Genomic DNA, 18,441 nt, shown 5'->3' on the forward strand with positions numbered 1-18,441 from the left:
AGCCCAGAGCGGCTGTACTGGTGAAACCGGATGTAGTCTTTGTGTTCTGAAATCCTGATATTAGTTGTTCTGCCTGTTTGGCCAAAGTAGGACAATTTGCAGCTGCAAGGGACCTGGTATACACCAGGTAGGTCTGGGGGAAGTGGTTGGTCTTTGGTAGAGCGGATAAGGGATGCCAACTTTTTATATGGTCTGTAACAGGAAGTAAGGTCCTACTTTGGCAAAACAGGCAGAACAACAAATATCAGGATTTCAGAACACACAGACTACATCCGGTTTCACCAGTACAGCCGCTCTGGGCTGGTAGACCATGCCTTAGATACCCACCATAAAATTCGTTGGAAGAAAACAAAAATAATTCATCACAGCAAGTTTAAATACGAAAGATTATTCAAAGAATCTTCAGCAGCTCTAAAAAACGTTCCTAACCTCAACAAATTTGGGTGCATGAAACTACCCCAAATTTGGGAGACTTACATTATGAGAACTTCAGCCCAACTGCCAAGACTACCAAATTAGCCCGCCAAAGGGCACCATTAGAACTTTAGGAACGATATTAGTTTCTTGCTTTCTTCCTCATTTGCTTTGTGTTAGTGCCTGTGTGCACATACCATATCTTTATGTTCCTGAAGATGGCAATGTGACGTTGCCGAAATATAGAAGTTATTCATTAAAGTTACCTTTAATTAATATACTTTATATGCGTTGTTGATTCCGTAAACTAATTACCAGTTATGTCTGACCAACGTATAAGCCTTGCTACTATTTCAACAGTTCTATTTCTTATCAAATATAATTAATACAGCTTGAGCTGAATAACTACCTATGCAAATTATAATCTCTGAACTGATACTGTTTTTAAACAAGATTCAAATTTCGTATAATACTACTGCAAGTTCCTACTGACGGAAACGTACAAAAATTTCAATGTAATTTTTGCCTAACAGCTTACAACATAGTTTGCATGATGTAATTTTAAAAAAGAAGACTCAGTGTAAGGTGCATCAAGAAAGTCGTAGAGCATCAAAAATGAAAGTAGGAAAAAAGAATGTATTTAGGGTTACAAACAAGTAATTTAATTTAACCGAATGATAAATAAGCCTTGTATAAATCAACTGCTTTATTCAATCCTAAGAAAAAATTACATGGAAAAACAAAGTACAATTAGTTAAAATTTTAAGAACAGTAAAATGCATTAAGAAAGTAGCTAGCCTTATATATAATCCCATACCCAAAATTGAAATTTGAACTTATCTTTAATAATGTATGTAATTAATTAATTAATTAAAAATCAATTAAAATTAATAAATGGATTTAAAATATTAATTAAAATTAAATATCTATTTTATTTGAATTTATATGTTCATGTAAACAAAAAATATGATTTATTTTTAAATTTTGGTTCTTTAGAGATGTCAGACGACACTCTCTTATCAATTTCATTTGATCCAGATGCAATATCAATATTTTCTTGTTGCTTACAGCTACTTGTATTTGTTATATTGCTCTCTTTTGGAGGTTTTATAAATCCAATCTTTAACCAATGATCCATACGCAAGAATTTGAAAGCTAAAAAAAATACTGTATTTACTCGAATATAACTCTCAACTTTTTCTTTTCTGAAACAAAAGTTTTCAGAAAAAAACTGAAAATGGTGCTACCTACCAAGAAGCTCCTACTCGCTATCACTACTTTTGGCATCGAGAACAGTTTCTTTGTGTGCATCGTCAAAGTCATCTACCCAAATCGCATCATCTTCTTTCCCATTGTTAAATATTTTATTTATATGATTTATACTTAATTAGTTGTTTACTTGATTATTACTTTCTTTCTTATTAAAAACCTTACTCGTTTAAAATCCTACCAGCTGCTCTATTGTTATCTCTTCCTATTCTATCTTTCTATTGCTATTTTACTTCTTCAGATATTAGGCCTAATATACATATATCTAGGATTGTTTCCTCTTCAGATACTGGTGAATTTATATTTTGCTGCGCCAGCCAGTATCCTATAGCAAAAAAGGATCCTTACTCAGGGAGACAATACTAGATTCTGAGGGGGTCTTACACAATGATCTTTAACTTTAATGCTGCCGTATAGATTCAGATTATTGCAGTTGTGACCTAAATCTATAATTATATACACTTCCTTATTCCTTCCCACCAAAATAGGCTCTATTTTTATAAGTGGTAGTTTGGAATTGTAATTAGGCATGACTCAGGCTTAGGTAATATGACATGTTTATTGGAATATCTAAACAGAATACAAAATTTCATACACTCAATTATGACTCAATACTAATTAAAAAATGCGAGTTAAGAGATTAACGTATTCTAAATTAATTGAAGGTCATAAAGCATACGAAACACAATAACTGCATATTGGGATAGATAGCAAATGTATGAAGTTAAACTAAAATTCCTTTCTGTAATGCTATTTATAAGATAATATAAACAAACATTCTAATGTTACTCAGTTACTGAAATCCACAATTCTGATCTCATTAAGTTAATCCTATCACATACAATTACTAAAGATCTTTTCCAAACAATTCTTCTTACTCGCTCAAAGGAGGTTAACTTTCTAATTAGACTGTCCACAGAGTTCTTTAGAATACTGTTGTTAATTTCACATTCGCAAACAATCTTCTCTCTTCTGATGAATTTTATACACAAAATAGAGTAATTTTGCCTTACCAAACTTTATCCACGTCTTTCAGCACCATGTGTACGTCTAGTTACATCTTGTCTATTGGCTGTCCATACGCCAACGTAGGGGGTTACGCTATCCTCATTATTTCTGCCAAAAACGGACTTAAATCTTTGCATTTCAGGAGCAACTCGATGGGACTTCTCAGCGACGGCTTGATTCTGCTAGGACTGGAAATTTTTACCTTCAGCTCTGCGTAGAATCCTTCTCCATTTTCAAGAAAGCCTGCTGTCTGACATCTTATTTTAGCACAGACGCTTCATCCCCCCTCTTTACGCAAACTCCCGCTAACTTCCGAGCCACCAAACAGGAAAAAGGATACGACGCTCCTCCACCTTATATTGTTCGTTAGAGCACCCCCTTTTTGGAGTTCCTTATGCATACGAACCATATCTTTTCACCCCTTGGGTTCATCCCTTGCCTCTTCCTGACACTGTTGTGTTCTTTTATTCCCAGAATTTGCGTCAATATACGTTCCGCTGTACACATGTAGTTTTACACCTTCCAAGAATTATTTAATAACTATTTGATGACTCACAGTTAATTTTACACAGCTTAAGTAAGGCTTAAATTAAGTTAGATTATCGCTCTCATAAAACATAATAAAATCTTAATATGAACACAATAGATTAAATATATCGTACATGAAATAAGGAATGCAAATTTTATACATAGAGTAAAGAAGTTTCACTTTTAATTTTAGCTGATGTACAGGTATTTCTCTTTTTTTTTGTAAGTTTAATATGTTGGATTCTGAATGAATGATTTCTTTGCAAGATTCCTTCATTCAGGATCTAACACCATTATTTCAAGCAAAAATTACCAGTAATTTACAAGACTTGAGATGTGCAGAGCAGTGAAGAACTGCATATGATTGGTGTGGTATTAACAAAAGATCGTGCAAACCAAAGACAACTTAGCATTTCAACAGTTGAGTTGTGTTAGATCTGAATGAAGGAATTGCAAAGAAATCCTTTATTCAGAATCTAACATACTAAACTTACTAACAAAGAGAAATACCTGCACATCAGCTGAAATTAAAAGTGAAACTCATTCATTTTATGTATAGAATTGCAATTTTTATCTTCTGTTCCATGTATTTTAATCTGTTGTGATTATACTAAAATCGAATTAGAGAATGTTTTAAAGGAGGAATTTTGTTAATATTAATTTTAAGTCTCACTTAAGCTGTATAGAATAATAACTGTGAGTCACCAAATAGTTACTAAGTAATAATTCTTAGAAAGTATACAAGTACAAATGTCCAGCGTAACACCAGTGGCAGTAACTAAGCGGAATGTATGTCGACACCTATTCCGTGAATCCAAGAGCATAACAGCATCGGGAAAGCAAGGGATGAACCCAAGGGGTGAAAAGATATGGGTCGTGTGCAAAAGGGACTCCAAAAAAGGTGGCACTCTAACGAAGAATATAAGGGGACAAGCGCCGTACGGGCCTCTCTTGTCGTATCGTTTTCCTGTTTGGTGGTTCGGCAGTTAGCGGGTAGTTTCGCGTAGGGGGGGGGGATGAAGTCTGTGATAAGATGTCAGACAACGAGCTTTCTTGAGAATGGAGTAGGATTCTACAGAAAGCTGAGGGTAAAATTTCCAGTCCTAGCAGAATCAAGCCGTCGCTGAAAAGTCCCATCGAAATGTATCCTGAAACACAAATATTCGAATCCGTTTTTGGCCGATATTATAAAGATAGTGTAACCCCCACGTTGGTGTAAAGACAGCCAATAGACAAGAAGTAACTAGACGTACACGTGGTGCTGAAAGACGCAGGAAAAAGTTCAGTAAAGTAAAATTGCTCTATTTTGTGTATAATATTCCTTAGAAGAGATAAGATTATATGTGTATGTAAATTAAGAACATTTTCTAAAGAACTTTGTGGACAGTCTCTAATTAGAAAGTTAACCTCCTTTGAGAGTAAGAAGAATTGTTTGGAAGAGAGCTTTTGTGTTGTTTGTGATAGAATTAACTTAACGAGATTAGAATTGTAGAATTATAGTAACTGAGTAACATAAGAATGCTTGCTTGTTTTTTTTTTATATGAATAGTATTGCAGAAAGGAAATTTAGCTTAACTTCATATCATTTGCAATCTATCCCAATTTTCAATTACTGTGTTTTACGATGTTTCATAAGCTTTGATTTGATTTAGAATATGTTAATCTCTTAACTCGAGCCTTTTTACTTAGTATTCAGTCAAATTTGAGTGTATGGATTTTTTTTGTGTATTCTGTTTAGATATTCCAATAAACATGTCATATTTACCTAAACCTGAGTCATGCCTGATTACGATTCCAAATTACCACTTTTAAAAATAGAACCTATTTTGGCGGGAAGGAATTAGAAAGTGTATATAATTATAGATTTAGGTCACGACTGCAATAATCTGAATCTATACGGCAGTGTTAAAGAAGATCATTGCGAAAGAATGCCTCAGAATCTAGTATTGCCTCACTGAGTAAGGATCTTTTCTGCTACAGGATACTGGCTAGCGCAGCAAAATATAAATTTGCCAGTATCCGAAGAGGAAACAATCCTAGATGTAAGCATATTAGGCCCGATATCTGAAGAAGTAAAATAGCGATAGAAAGGTAGAACAGGAAGATATAAGGCAGTAAAATATAGAGAAAGCAATGACATAACAATAGAGCAGCTGGTAGGACTTTAATTGAATAAAGTTTTGAATAAGAAACAATACAATAAAGTAACGAATTAAGTAATAAATCAATAAATTATATAAATAGAAAAATATTTAACAGTTGAAATGCTAATTCCCTTCAACCGAATTCCATAATATCTGAAATACATTCACTACATATTTCTTAGTTTTAACACGTTAACGACGGGGGTGGTGTAAAGCAAAACCATATGTTCCACTGGCAACATATGGTTTTGCTTGGACTATACAGCAGTTTCCGTTGGAGAGAGGATGTGATTCATTAGTTAGTGCCGTTTTATCCAGGTTGTCTTTAATTGCACTGTTTGTTGAAAAATATGACTCCTTTAATTATACATAGCCGAAAATTGCCACGTATCCCCAAACGACCTTTCACGTACCCCCCCCCCCAGGGGTGCGCGTACCACACTTTGAGAAACACCGAATGCGCCAATTTTGGTTTAAGAATACTCCAAACAAAGAAATATATGCATTTTGCAGCCAACTAATAACAATTAGTGATAAAAATGGGAGGGGGGGAGGAAGAGATAGACAAGCCTACAGTTGTTGGACATAGATTAAATGATAACAGCTTCCTGCTACTTGACCCAGAACCAGAAAGCTGAAAGATAAAATAAGATTGCCATTATATGCCTTGTACAGTTGATTCTTTCTACAGCAAATTTATAGGGACCACAGAAAGTTTGCTATAATGAATTCCTTTTAGCATAGCATTCTACCTAAACAACTTCGGTTGAAGCATTTTAGTAGTTTTAAAAAGTTTTTTCAAACTTTACTTTGGCTACAAAGTAAATTATACTTGACATATTCTTGCTTAATACTTTACTCAAGTGACAGCAAATCTGTGCATGAAATATCTTTACAACTACACCACTTGTATGAGGTGGTATGAAAAGATCTTGGCCTTGACCATAAATGGTAACACTATCAGCAAGATTTTTTTCTTCTTTTAAGTTGGTACATCTGTCATAAGCACCCATGTGAAATTGCAAGTCATTCTATCAAGTAGTTTGTTTCATACAGCTGTCTGAAGCAAAAGTTTTGTCTATATTCCTTGAAATAGATAAAATTGAGTATCATGTGGTTATAAAATTCTTCATAAAAGAAGGTTTAACGACAAAAGAAATTCATTCAAAGTTCATAAAAGTTTATGGGCACACTTCTTCATTTTCAACAATTAAGAAATGGGTTGCCGAGTTTAAATGTGACCGTACCAGCTTTGAAGATGATTCAAGTGAAGGACGTCCAAAAAGTGTAACACCACTAGAAATCATTGATCAAATGCACAATATGGTATTGGATGACCTGCGAATCAAAGTGCGTGAAATTGCTCAGACTATAGGCATTTCAAAAGAACGTGTAGGAAATATTTTGCATGAAGAATTGCATATGAAAAAGCTTGGTGTAAGATGGGTGCTGTGCTTGCTCATAGCAGAACAAAAATGCACTTGCATGAATATCTCTGAATTTGGCTTGGAGCATTTTAACAAGAATAAAATTGATTTTGTGTGTCGATTTATTACTATGGATGAGACTTGGATTCACCATTACACACCATAATCCAAACAGCAGTCAAAACAGTGGACAGAAGTTGGTTGTTCAGCACCAAAGAAGACAAAGTCGGTTCCATCAGCAGGAAAGGTTATGGTATCGGTGTTTTGGGATGCTAAAGGCATTTTGTTTATTAATTATCTTGAAAAGGGTAAAAACAATAACCAGGGAATAGTCTTAAGGCAGATATGTTGAAAAATAAAAATAATTTTGAAATTATAAATTCGTTTTTTTCATTGTTAGGCCAAGAACTTTTCAGATCACCCTCATATATAGAGGCTGTTGACTTAACATCAATTGAAATTGTATCCCATAATGCAAAGCACATTTCCATTTGGATGTGTATACTGCTATGCATTATGGGAGTGGTCATTACCCATACCAGTTTAGATCTTTATTGAGGTCTCATCAGCAGGAGCCAGACCCAGTAAGATACCAAGGTTGAATTAATAAAGAAGTCATATATTTTCCATATACAAGTAGTAAAAAAAGTGTATCACCATACTTTTAAAATATTCTGGATCAGAGATAGTCACAGAAAGTTTTTTTTTTTTTTTACAAGTGACAAAACTTTTCATTGGTGACTGGAACAGAATGAAACTAATATATGTACCTCAATCATCAGTAAGAACCAGTTCTTCACTTGAAATGAAAACATGTTTGTTTGAATATTCTCTCAACTACTGGAAGGTAGGACTATTTTGTTTCTTCAGTTAAATTCTCCTCTCTCAGGACGAAAGTGAAATGGATGACTACAATAAATGTTAAACTCTGGATGCAGAACACGCATTTGACATAATTTATTTGCTTTATTTAGTACACTGAAAGAACTAACTATTGAAGTTTTAACTTGAAGTTGTTTAGAGCATAACTGATGGATTAGAATGACATAGAATGATGGCCATTATCTTGGCTATAAGGTCAAAATACATCCATCTTTATTTGTTTGTTCAGTCTAATTTGAGAGAAAGTGTGCAACAATGAAAATATTTTTAATTCAAGATGTAATGATTTATTTTTATATATTCACTTTATGGGTAATAATTTGCACTTGAGATTTAAATGCTACACTCATGATCAGCTATATTTGACTTCATTAAAAGTCTGGGCAGGAAAAAAAAATATTTTAATATTGTTTATACATAAGTATTAATTTGAAACAAAAGTGCAATCATTATCAATGCTGTTATGAATTTTATAAATGTTTCTGTTATGTAAAAGTAAATTTATTTGTGTATATAACTATAGGAACTTTGTAACTACAGAACCTGTTTGTATTTTTTCTTATTTTATACGTTTTCTTTGTGACATGCTTAACCAGAACCTTTAATTGGGAATAAGAACAAAGGGCAGCAAGCTGAAAAAAACATTCCTTAGTGTGCAGCAATAGTATTTTGTCATTAATAAAAAATAAATAAAAATAGAAAATCGGTAGAATATAAATGCCAAAAAAGTATACAAGTACTAAAAAATGAATATGTACTTCACACTAAGTACATATACACAAATACTTTATCCTAAGGTACATTAATTTATTTAGTGTATGATGATACAACAGCAGGATGCCCACACAGGCATTCAGCACCATCTTTATGAAACAGTTTATTAATGTTGGTTGTAATGTATTTTTGTCTGTAAATTGGGCGAGTTCTACTGGCCAATTTGCCTGGTTGGTTGTTTATATGATGAAAACCCTGACTGTCCAGGAGGAAAAACCTTGCCATTTCTATATCACCTTCAGCTGAAAAGTCATAAGTTTCTTCACATCCTAAACAGGATTCGAACCTGGGTTTTTCCAAACAAATGGATTTGTCTATACCGAATGAGATATAGAGATGCCCTAAGTACATGTAGAAGTATCTGCAAAATTTAAGAAGCACAAATTGAAAGTTTGAAATTCAAGAGACATCGGATTTGAAAACTGTTCATAACAAAAAAGTAACAATGGAGCAAACAGTATTTGGGTTAATTAAAAGATAAAATAAAGATGCTATTTACAATAAAAATACATAGAAAATAAAAATAGTTATCATAAAGATAGTATAAAATAATAAAATAAGCTGAGTAAATATGCAAGATGGGCAAGAAATTTTGGAACAACTACAAAAATTCACAACTGTTTTATTACTACAAGCAGAAAGATAAAGTGAAGTGCATTTATTTATTTATTTTAGAAAATTAATCTGATCACAGTCTGTTCAAATCGTCACCCACATTCATTATACATTGCATTTGGTTTAGTGAAAAGAGTTTGGTTTTCTTGAGATTTTATTTATGATAAATATCTTTATCATAAATTTTCACTCTCACTGCAAAAAAAAACTTATATTTTTCAGTTTCTAATTTCCAAAAACAACATTCACCTGGCAAGAAATATTCATCTGGGATTATTCTATGAATGATAATCAGAAATTTCTAATAGATAGAAATTATTTTTGATGATTATTTCAGAGAAGTCTCAGATAAAATTGATCTGCTCTATTTTCCACTACTTCACTGATTACAAATATTTAAAGAAAAATAAATGGTTATTTTCTTAAAATAAAAGGTATGTCACATTTATTTAATTTAATTACTAACTGTAATCTAGTTCCCTAAGAATATCTTTAAAATTCATTTTTCAAATATTAATAAAAATAATGCTATTTCTTTTCTTACCTGCCATATGGCGATGTTGAAAGAATAATCTTATTGGGAAATTCAACAGAAAACCATATAACAAATCCATGAACATCTGTATGGCCAAAGCAATAGCATCTGAAAGTACCCTGTTGCAAAATAATAACACATGTAATAAGAATTTTAGAAAATGGATTTAATATTTTGCGAGAGAGAGAGAGAGAGAGAGAGAGAGAGAGTGTGTGTGTGTGTGTGTGTGTGTTATTTTTTTTTATTTTAAAAGTGAATTATTAAAAATGTGTCTATAAATATTTTTCAGTTTCTAATTTCCAAATGGATCTCAAAATAATTTCATTCATATACCATTATTTTTTTTAAATAACAGAAGTACCTCAAAGATTCATCAAGGGAGGATCCATTTTGACACTTATACTTAATTATCTATTATACCTCTGCTCCAACACATTCACTGAAGAAACACTCGCAACACTTAATGGGTGGGAGCCCAATCCATCCACCACATACCATGAGAAAACTTTGACAACCATGCACTGGCTGGCCAAGTGGTTAGCGTATCCGCTCTCCAGCCAAAAGGCCGTGGATTCGAATCTCGCCATAGTCATGAATGTTTATAATTATCTGTGGAAATACCAGTGGTAGTGGGCAGTAGATGGCATTGATGTAGTTGCGGTTAGTTGTAGTTGGTGGATTGAGTGGTGGAGACAGAGGGCTGCCCTCCCTCAATGAGTGTTTGGACTCCCGTGAAGTGTCACGCAATAATAATTTCCTTCACAACATCGCAGGCCAGCTTCCAGGGATGATCTGAATTCCAGCTTCATCACCCATAAGCTGCAAAATCTCACTTGTATCTACTGCAAGATATGTATCTTGCAATAGATACAAGTGTCTACAAGATCTTACTAATATGTATGTTTCTATCATATCTCCAATCTATCTATTCCTTAATCTTCGAAGATTCCATTAATCTGTCCTCATTTGTGCACAAATCCACAAGCCAGTTATCATATTGGTTATTCACCATTGAATCCTTTCAATTATCTCCTCATTGCCTTGGAAACCCAAGTGACTAGATAAGAAGATAGTGTTTTGATAAGAGATAAGGTTATCAGGAATAGCTTCCTGATTCTTACATGTCAGTGCTCTCTTCAAGTTACATGATGCAATGACTTCACCACCTTAGTGCAACTCCTAAACTTTAACTCATTAAATTCCCATTAAAATAATATTATACCTGCAATGTCTCATATTCAAAAATGCATAACTTTATGCCTGGCAACATTTACTGTCATTTGCCCCATATAGCCAATCTTTTCATATAGACTGCAGGGATTCTGAATCAGCTACATTTCTTAACCCACTGCCTAACTTTGCATCATCAGCAGACTGCTGTTTTTTTAACATGTATCATGTTAGAAAACAACAGCCCAAATATAGAATCTTGTAGTACACTGCTGATTACCCTCCTCATAGATTTAGCATCATAATACACCTAACCCTCATTTTACATGATAGTGTTTCTGCAAAAAAAAAAGTACCATGTAAATGAAAATTGTAAACAGAGAGTAAGATTTATATAGAAAATGAAGGGATGAGGTCTATACCATATGTGTATGTATTTTTTTAATAAATGTAACACTTTATTTTTATGTATAGATACAGAAAAAAAATTTCAGGATAATAAAAAAAAGTGGAAAAATTAGTCAGTAGTTAGTGAACAGAATGCTTGCAGTTTACTGGTTACAATGTTTTAAGCACCTGTGTGTCTGTATGTAATATGGTATCCGGAGAGTTCATCGAAAAACAGTTTACCGAAAGACAATTCATCGAACAACAATTAATCGAAAAAGCAATTCGCCGAATAAACAATTCATCGAAAATCAGTTTATCATGTTAATCATGTATATTTTATTATATTGTGAAAAATATTTACATCAAATAATCAATTTATTATTATTAGTAGTAGTAGTAGTAGCTTAGAAATTGAGGAAAGAGTGCTGTAAAAGGAATTACAGATGATAAAGGTGACATGAAAACTGGAGAAAAAGATATCCTTGAAGTATAGAGTAATTACTTCAAAAAAGTGATAGCACAGTGGTAAAAAACACTCACAAGGCATGCAGACAGGAATACACATCCATACTTGAAGTAGAAAAAGGCATCAAAGGCCTGAAATGTGGAAAGGCAGCAGGAGTAGATGATATTCGACCAGAAATGCTGAAGTATGGTGGTATAAAAGTCTTACAGTGGCTGCACTTGCATAGTTCAGAAAGCCTGGACAGAGGGATGAATTCCCGAGCTCTCATAGTACCCATATATAAAAAGGGAAATAAAACTGAATGTGAGAATTACAGATGTGTTTCCCTATTGAGTGTTCCTGGCAAGATTTATGCAAGTATACTTGAGAGAAACGGTTGAGAAGAATTGTGGAAGAATAGCTTGGTAAAGAACAAGCTGGATTCAGGCCAAATAGAGGCTGTCAGGATCAGATTTTCAATTTACGACAAATAGTTGAGAAAGCATGGATATATAACAAAGATCTGTATTTAAGTTTTGTTGATCTGGAAAAGGCATATGACAAGGTGCCAAGAGAGAAGCTAATCAACACGCTACAGTTATATGGTGTCAGTGGGGCATTATATCAAGCAATACTTATCTTTATTTGAGTTGAAAGTCAGCAGTTAGAATTGAAGTAAGTACAGGAAAATGGTTTAATGTTAAATCTGGTGTCAGATGTGGATGTACATTATCCCCTCTGTTATTCATTATCTATATGGATCATATTATGAAGGAAAGTGGTATTAAACATGATATCAGAATTGGCGATGTTAATGTCAGCTCTTTGCTTTATGCGGACGATGTTATACTTCTAAATAAATCAACTACAAGTTTGCAAGATTACCTGACTAAATTGAATAACTGTTGTAATAGATATGGTATGAAGGTCAGCAATAAAAAGACAAAGACAATGAAGGCAGAATCATTGAAAATGTCAACTGCGTTGTGAACGGAGAACCTGATGGAAGAAGTAAAACATTTCAGCTACTTAAGTGCGATTTTTAGTGAAGATGGTAAATTAAATATGAAAATAGACAACAGAATCAACAAAGCTGGTATGGTAGGAAGTCAACTGAATAAATTCATATGGAATAAGAGAGAAATTAGTCAGAACATTAAATTAGCTGTATACAAGACAGTTCAAACCAGTTTTAACTTATGAATCTGAGAACTGAGTCCTAAGTAAAACACTTGACCAAAGACTAGAGATCGCAGATATGAGAGTCCTGAGAAAGATTAGAGGCGTGAACAGATGGCATCAAATCATATTAAAAACGAGGATATTAACAAAACTTGACATTGTCAGCATCCAGGAATGCATTAGCAGAGCTAATCTCAGGTGGTATGGTCACTTAAAGAGAATGAGCAAGGAAAGATTAGCAAAACACATGTTCTCTGCCAGGTTGGCAGGAAAACGACCCAGAGGAAGACCAAAATATAGGTGGATTGATACTGCACAAAGTACCTTAGACGATAGAAATATAAGATCTGATAATATTGGAGTCTTGACAGGTAACAGACTGATTTGGAGGAAAATTGTAGATAGAAAGTTAGTAATGATGTAAATTTTCATGTAGCACTATCATATCCTGTACATCCCTTGAGGGTACATGGCAGGAATCTGATGATGATGATGGAAGATAAAATTCTGTCTATTGTTGCTATGAGAGGTTTTGTAAATAGTTCCATCTTCAATATTTAATGTGGTCTTATAGTCAATTACAGGGATGACTGAAGAGAAATTCTAGGCAGAGAAAGCCAACTCAAGACAGTTAACTCAGATGGGGCTAACTACCTGGGTATCAGTCATCCTTGCACTTTAGTTTCAATTAGTCTTTTGGTTGTTCATCTATATGAGATTGGTGAAAAAGAAAAACTGATAGCCTTTGGCTATATGATGATATAAAAGAGCTGAGGCCTTTTCTCTATCTCTCATGCTATCTATCTGTCTTTTTCTTCTTCTAATACTATCAGGCTCTCTTGCTCAACTATACTAACTACTCTAAGCGTATGATGAGCAACCCTTTACTTTTTCACCTCAATAAAGGTCGAAACTGGTCTGGGTAGTGACCCTTCCCATAATGTATAGCAATATGTTCGTAAGGATATGTGCTTTGTATTATGGGATACTAAGGCGAGTGATGTGAAGTCATGAGTTCTATATACAAGTTGCCCCAGTCCTGAAAATAATTCAGGTGCAAACTTTGTTTGCTTACATTTGGATAAAGGATTAAGCCAAGTATATAATTTCTTGGTATCTTTAATTTATAGTATAACCTCTCCTTTTCCAAGTGGAAAAACTTCCAAAGACCATGATGGTGAACTATATTGTAACAAAGTTCTTCAGCATCACGTCTGATTGTTCCATGGTGCTGTAGGCAAAAATTCATTTTTACAGATGACAATGCCACAACACATTGTATGCGAGCAGTGGAGATATTTCTGGAGACCAAGGATATCAATCAAATTGAATGGCCAGCACTCTCAAGATCTCAACCACATAGAACACGTTTGAAACAAAATAAGGAGACTCATTGCTGCTCGAAATTCCCGAGCTGCAATGACTCCAGAAAACAAACAAGCCCTTATCCTTGCTCTGAAGGAGTAGTGGGCCAGTTTGCCTTGGGAACTCATGAATCACATGGTACTAAACATCATATGACATTGTGAGAGCTGTGTCACAGTTCAGAGTGATCATGTTCCATACTGAAATGTCTCTCTGCATAGTTTTCTATAAGCACTGTACATTAATTCCTTAACTACGTCGTAAGGAAATTTGCAACTTTTGCCAGAAATGTATTGCAATTTAATTTGACAAGAAATTTATAGCACATTTTTTTTGTGTAATATAATTTATTAGTATGCTGGCAGGCAATAAATTTATATCCACATTTGGCTGTAGTCATACAATTTTTTTCATATACAGGTAAAAATGTAGTTCATCCTTAGCTTTTGGACATCAGTGATTAATGTAATGTAAATTAGAGATATGCAAATTAAATGTGAATTAGTAATTAAATGAAATACCTTAACATACATTTATTTATTTTGTATGGGTTCTCCTCCCCCCCCCATCCCTTAGGATGAGTTGAGCTCTCCTAATGCGGGATTAAGTATGTATTTTATGATTGTAGATCTGTGTGTTCACATGGCCAGTTTGACTGTTCTGAGGGCCAAAAAACATGAGTTTCTGAGTGAAAAATCCTCCACCTCCATATGAGACTGGCTAACTCACCTTTAGTCAAAGAGACCAGATAAAGGTTCTTCGAGTCATGGATGGAAATTGAACCCAGGTCCTTCTGACCAAAGGGCTTCGTCTAACCAAATGAGCTACAGAGGCTCCTTAGCATAAATGATACAGTGCAAGTGGATATAAACTTATGCTTTACACCACTACTACTGTGAAGTGGCTGATGCACTCATATAATGCCATCTGTGGGAGCACAGTTAACTAGTCAGGTGGTTGCTGGAATTTCAAGTGCACTCTCATAATTTTGTCACCAGTTGTGGGAAAATTAGAGGTGTACCTGTGTGTGCATACACACACACACACGTGCACGCATATAAGCATGCATATAAATATACACAAAACTTCTAAAAAAAAATTTATAAAGTAATGCTATAGAAAAAAAAAAAAATACCTGAACACACTCTAGATCTTTTGGAGTAATCTGTGTGAGATCCATGTTTAAAAAACAGTATGGATGGGACTGCACCTGTACTGGATTTATGGACTTTAGGTGAACACAACCTTAAATTTAAAATAATTTACATTAACAAACGTTTACATTTTACACAATAGTAAAACAATAATAATTATAATAGGTTAATGTAGCACATGCAAACTGGAAATAACATTTCTAATTCATAAAAGTAATGTAATTCCTCATTGCTAAAAAAAAAAAAAACTCTGTAAGATGACAGTTCTATTTAGACAAACAAAATGTGTGTGAAATTGATTGTGACTAAAAAACTTCATCTTACACAAAGCAGCATCCTGATAAAATAATATTAGATCATAACACAGGGTGGCCATAAAATAACTTTCCCTCTTTGGAGGCATCTGTAGCTAAAACTAATAAACAGAATGAGACCAAATTTTATATTGAGACTTTTGAAGGCATGGAGAGATGATTTCCATGAAAAAAAAAAAGATTTATTACCAAAAGTCGCTGATAGGCAAAATTTTGGCCCTAGCAGAGCCGAAAGCAATCAAATATTTGCAGTAAACTCAGGTAAAAAGGATTAGGTAAATTTTTACTGTGTGTACTTGACAACAGTGCCACCAATTCCACTTAAAAAGGGATTGGAAACGTTCAGACAGTTATTCGAATGACTGACAAATTGTGCATCAGTCATTCAACATGAGTCCTATCTTGCCTCAGCGTGCTTTACTTGTTAAGTTGTTTTACCATAAACAGTGTAATGCATAGCGCCCTGTCGGGAATTTAGAAGGCTTCATAACCTGTGTACAGGTCCTATATCAGCTGTAGCACTGAGAGCTATGATTAAGAAGTTTGAAGAAACTGGATCAGTAGGAGTTAGACCTGACAGAGGACAGAAAGCAGTGCAAGAAAGGTCAGCGCACTGAAAATCGTGTATGTGGTCCAGGGGACCCTGATTCTGATGAATAAAACATTATTTCCTGTGAGTTCAATCACTACATTAATTTCTTTGTCTCTCAGAAGTTGTTGTTTTATTTTAATTATTATTCTTATAATCATTCTAACGCGCCATATATCCAGCTGGAATGAGCGGCTGTCGCTTACACCGTCTAAATGTTATTATTCCATTTTATCTGCCTTTAATGTAATTATCTGCTTGTTTTCGGCTCCACCAGCACCAAAATTTCCCCTATCAGCGACTTTTGGCACTAAATCTTTTTTTCGTGGAATTCGTGGAAATCATCTCCCCATGGAAAATGTGCTGAAAACTCAATAAACGTCCACTGACCCTATATAATCTTCGAGAGTTGGAAGCTCCACAACATAAAAATTAGGTCATGCATCCAACCAATAGGAGACAACACAAGTACACCAAAGACAGAAGCATCTAACTGACATGACATAGCATCCACTTCCCCCACAAGTTCCAAAGACAAAGGTTGTCAAAATGGCTCGCACTCTCACTCTCACCCCTGACTTTTTTCCTTAAATCCCTGCTATTCCCCCCAAAAAATAATTTCTATCTTCAGGTCCTTCTCTCACGTCCTCCCTTTCCCAAAATGCTTTCTACCCACCCTTAATAATAATATTATTATTATACATATATTAAAAACCCAGGTTTTTTTCAAATAATTCCCCCATCTTGCTTTACCCCCACTTCACCCCCTTCCTTTAAGAGCTCAACAGCATATGAAGTCACATCGCCAGAATAAGGAGACAGAAAACAACATTCAAAAAGGTATGTCCAAAATTTCTCCTATTTTTATTCTTCATATACACTCATGAGCAGTTGAATTAGAGATACCTGTCGTATTGACGAAATGGTGCTGTGGTCGCCCCAGCGAATGGAATAGTGCCACATGGCATGTGATGGGGATATTGTCAGACCTTGTACTGACCGTCTGAGTAATAGTCGAGCACAGACTGGGGAAGACTCGAGATCTCAGCGAATTCGATTGTGGCCAGATAGTCAAACCAGACGTATGGGGCACTCCATCTCCGAAGTTGTGCAGGCACTGAGCTTTTCACGGGCCACTATGTCAAGAGTGTACCATCAGTACATGGAATCGAGTAAAACCACAGCTGCCAGGTAAAACTGCCGTGGTGAACAACGTGTCGATGACAGGGGACACCATCAGCCAGCTAGAATGGTAATAGCGGATAGACGGGCCACAGTGCTGCAGATCACTCGCCAATTCAATGCTGGACAACAATGGCGTGCGAGCAGCCACATCATCCAGAACCATCTCCTCGCTATGGGGTACAGAAGCCACCGCCCAACTTGGGTACCTCTGCTCACCGCACGTCACAAGGCCCAATGATTAACATGGGTGCAGGAACACCACCATTGAACCTCGACGCATGGAAAAAGGTCGCTGGACTGATGAGTCGAGGTACATGCCAATGGCAGGGTACGAGTGTGTCGCCAAGCACATGAAGCGATGGATCCCTCGTGCTAGCAGGGTACAGTTCAGGCCAGTGGTAGTGCTATCCTCATATGGAGACTGTTTACGTGGGATGAAATGGGTCCCCCTGTACATCTATCATCGTCCCTCACCGGCGAATGATACAGGGACCTGCTGTCAGATCATGTGCACCCATTTCTGCACCTACAGCAAGACAATGCACCAGCCCACCGCTCCCAATTTGTGGCCGAGTGGGTGGATGAACACTCCGTGGACATGAGGATGCTTGGCTGTGGCTAATTGCAGTTGGTTGTAGTTGGTGTAGACAGAGAGCTGTGGAGTAAGTGCCTTCCCTCGATGAGTCTTTGGACTCCCTGGAGGTGTGACTAATAATAATAATAAAAAAAACTGACCCCTGCAGCACACCACTAATGACCTTTCGCTTTTGGGATACTGCACCCCAATATACAACTTTTTGATACCTATCAAGCCAGTCACTGATTCGACTCAGAAGTCTGTTATCCAATCCCATCTGTTTCAATTTGTTTAAGAGTGTGTCGTGTGGCAGTCTATCAAAAGCCTTTGCAAAATCTAAGTACACCACTGTATATGCATCTCCCATCTCCAAGGTATTTGTCACCTTGTTACAGTACATAAGTTAGTGAAACGTGATCTCCCCTTAACAAATCCATGATGATAATCACAGAGAATACTGCTGTTTTCAACCCA

The 18,441-nt window shown here is 35.3% G+C and overlaps 1 protein-coding gene across 1 annotated transcript in view; it reads right to left on the bottom strand.

Moving 5' to 3' along the window:
• Nucleotides 1-18,441, bottom strand: part of LOC150109226 (protein arginine N-methyltransferase 6-like) — a 333,254-nt gene that overhangs the window by 40,088 nt on the left and 274,725 nt on the right. The window contains exons 11-12 of the mRNA XM_090412246.1: nucleotides 15,284-15,393; nucleotides 9,606-9,715 (exon numbers count right to left, since the gene is read on the bottom strand). Coding sequence (XP_090268372.1) covers nucleotides 9,606-9,715; nucleotides 15,284-15,393 — 220 coding nt within the window. The remainder of the gene's footprint in view (nucleotides 1-9,605; nucleotides 9,716-15,283; nucleotides 15,394-18,441) is intronic.

This window comes from Typopeltis vanoorti, chromosome 2 (assembly GCF_054136105.1).
Source record: "Typopeltis vanoorti isolate ZY-2024b chromosome 2, IOZ_Tvanoo_1.0, whole genome shotgun sequence".
Taxonomy (NCBI): Eukaryota; Metazoa; Arthropoda; class Arachnida; order Uropygi; family Thelyphonidae; genus Typopeltis; species Typopeltis vanoorti.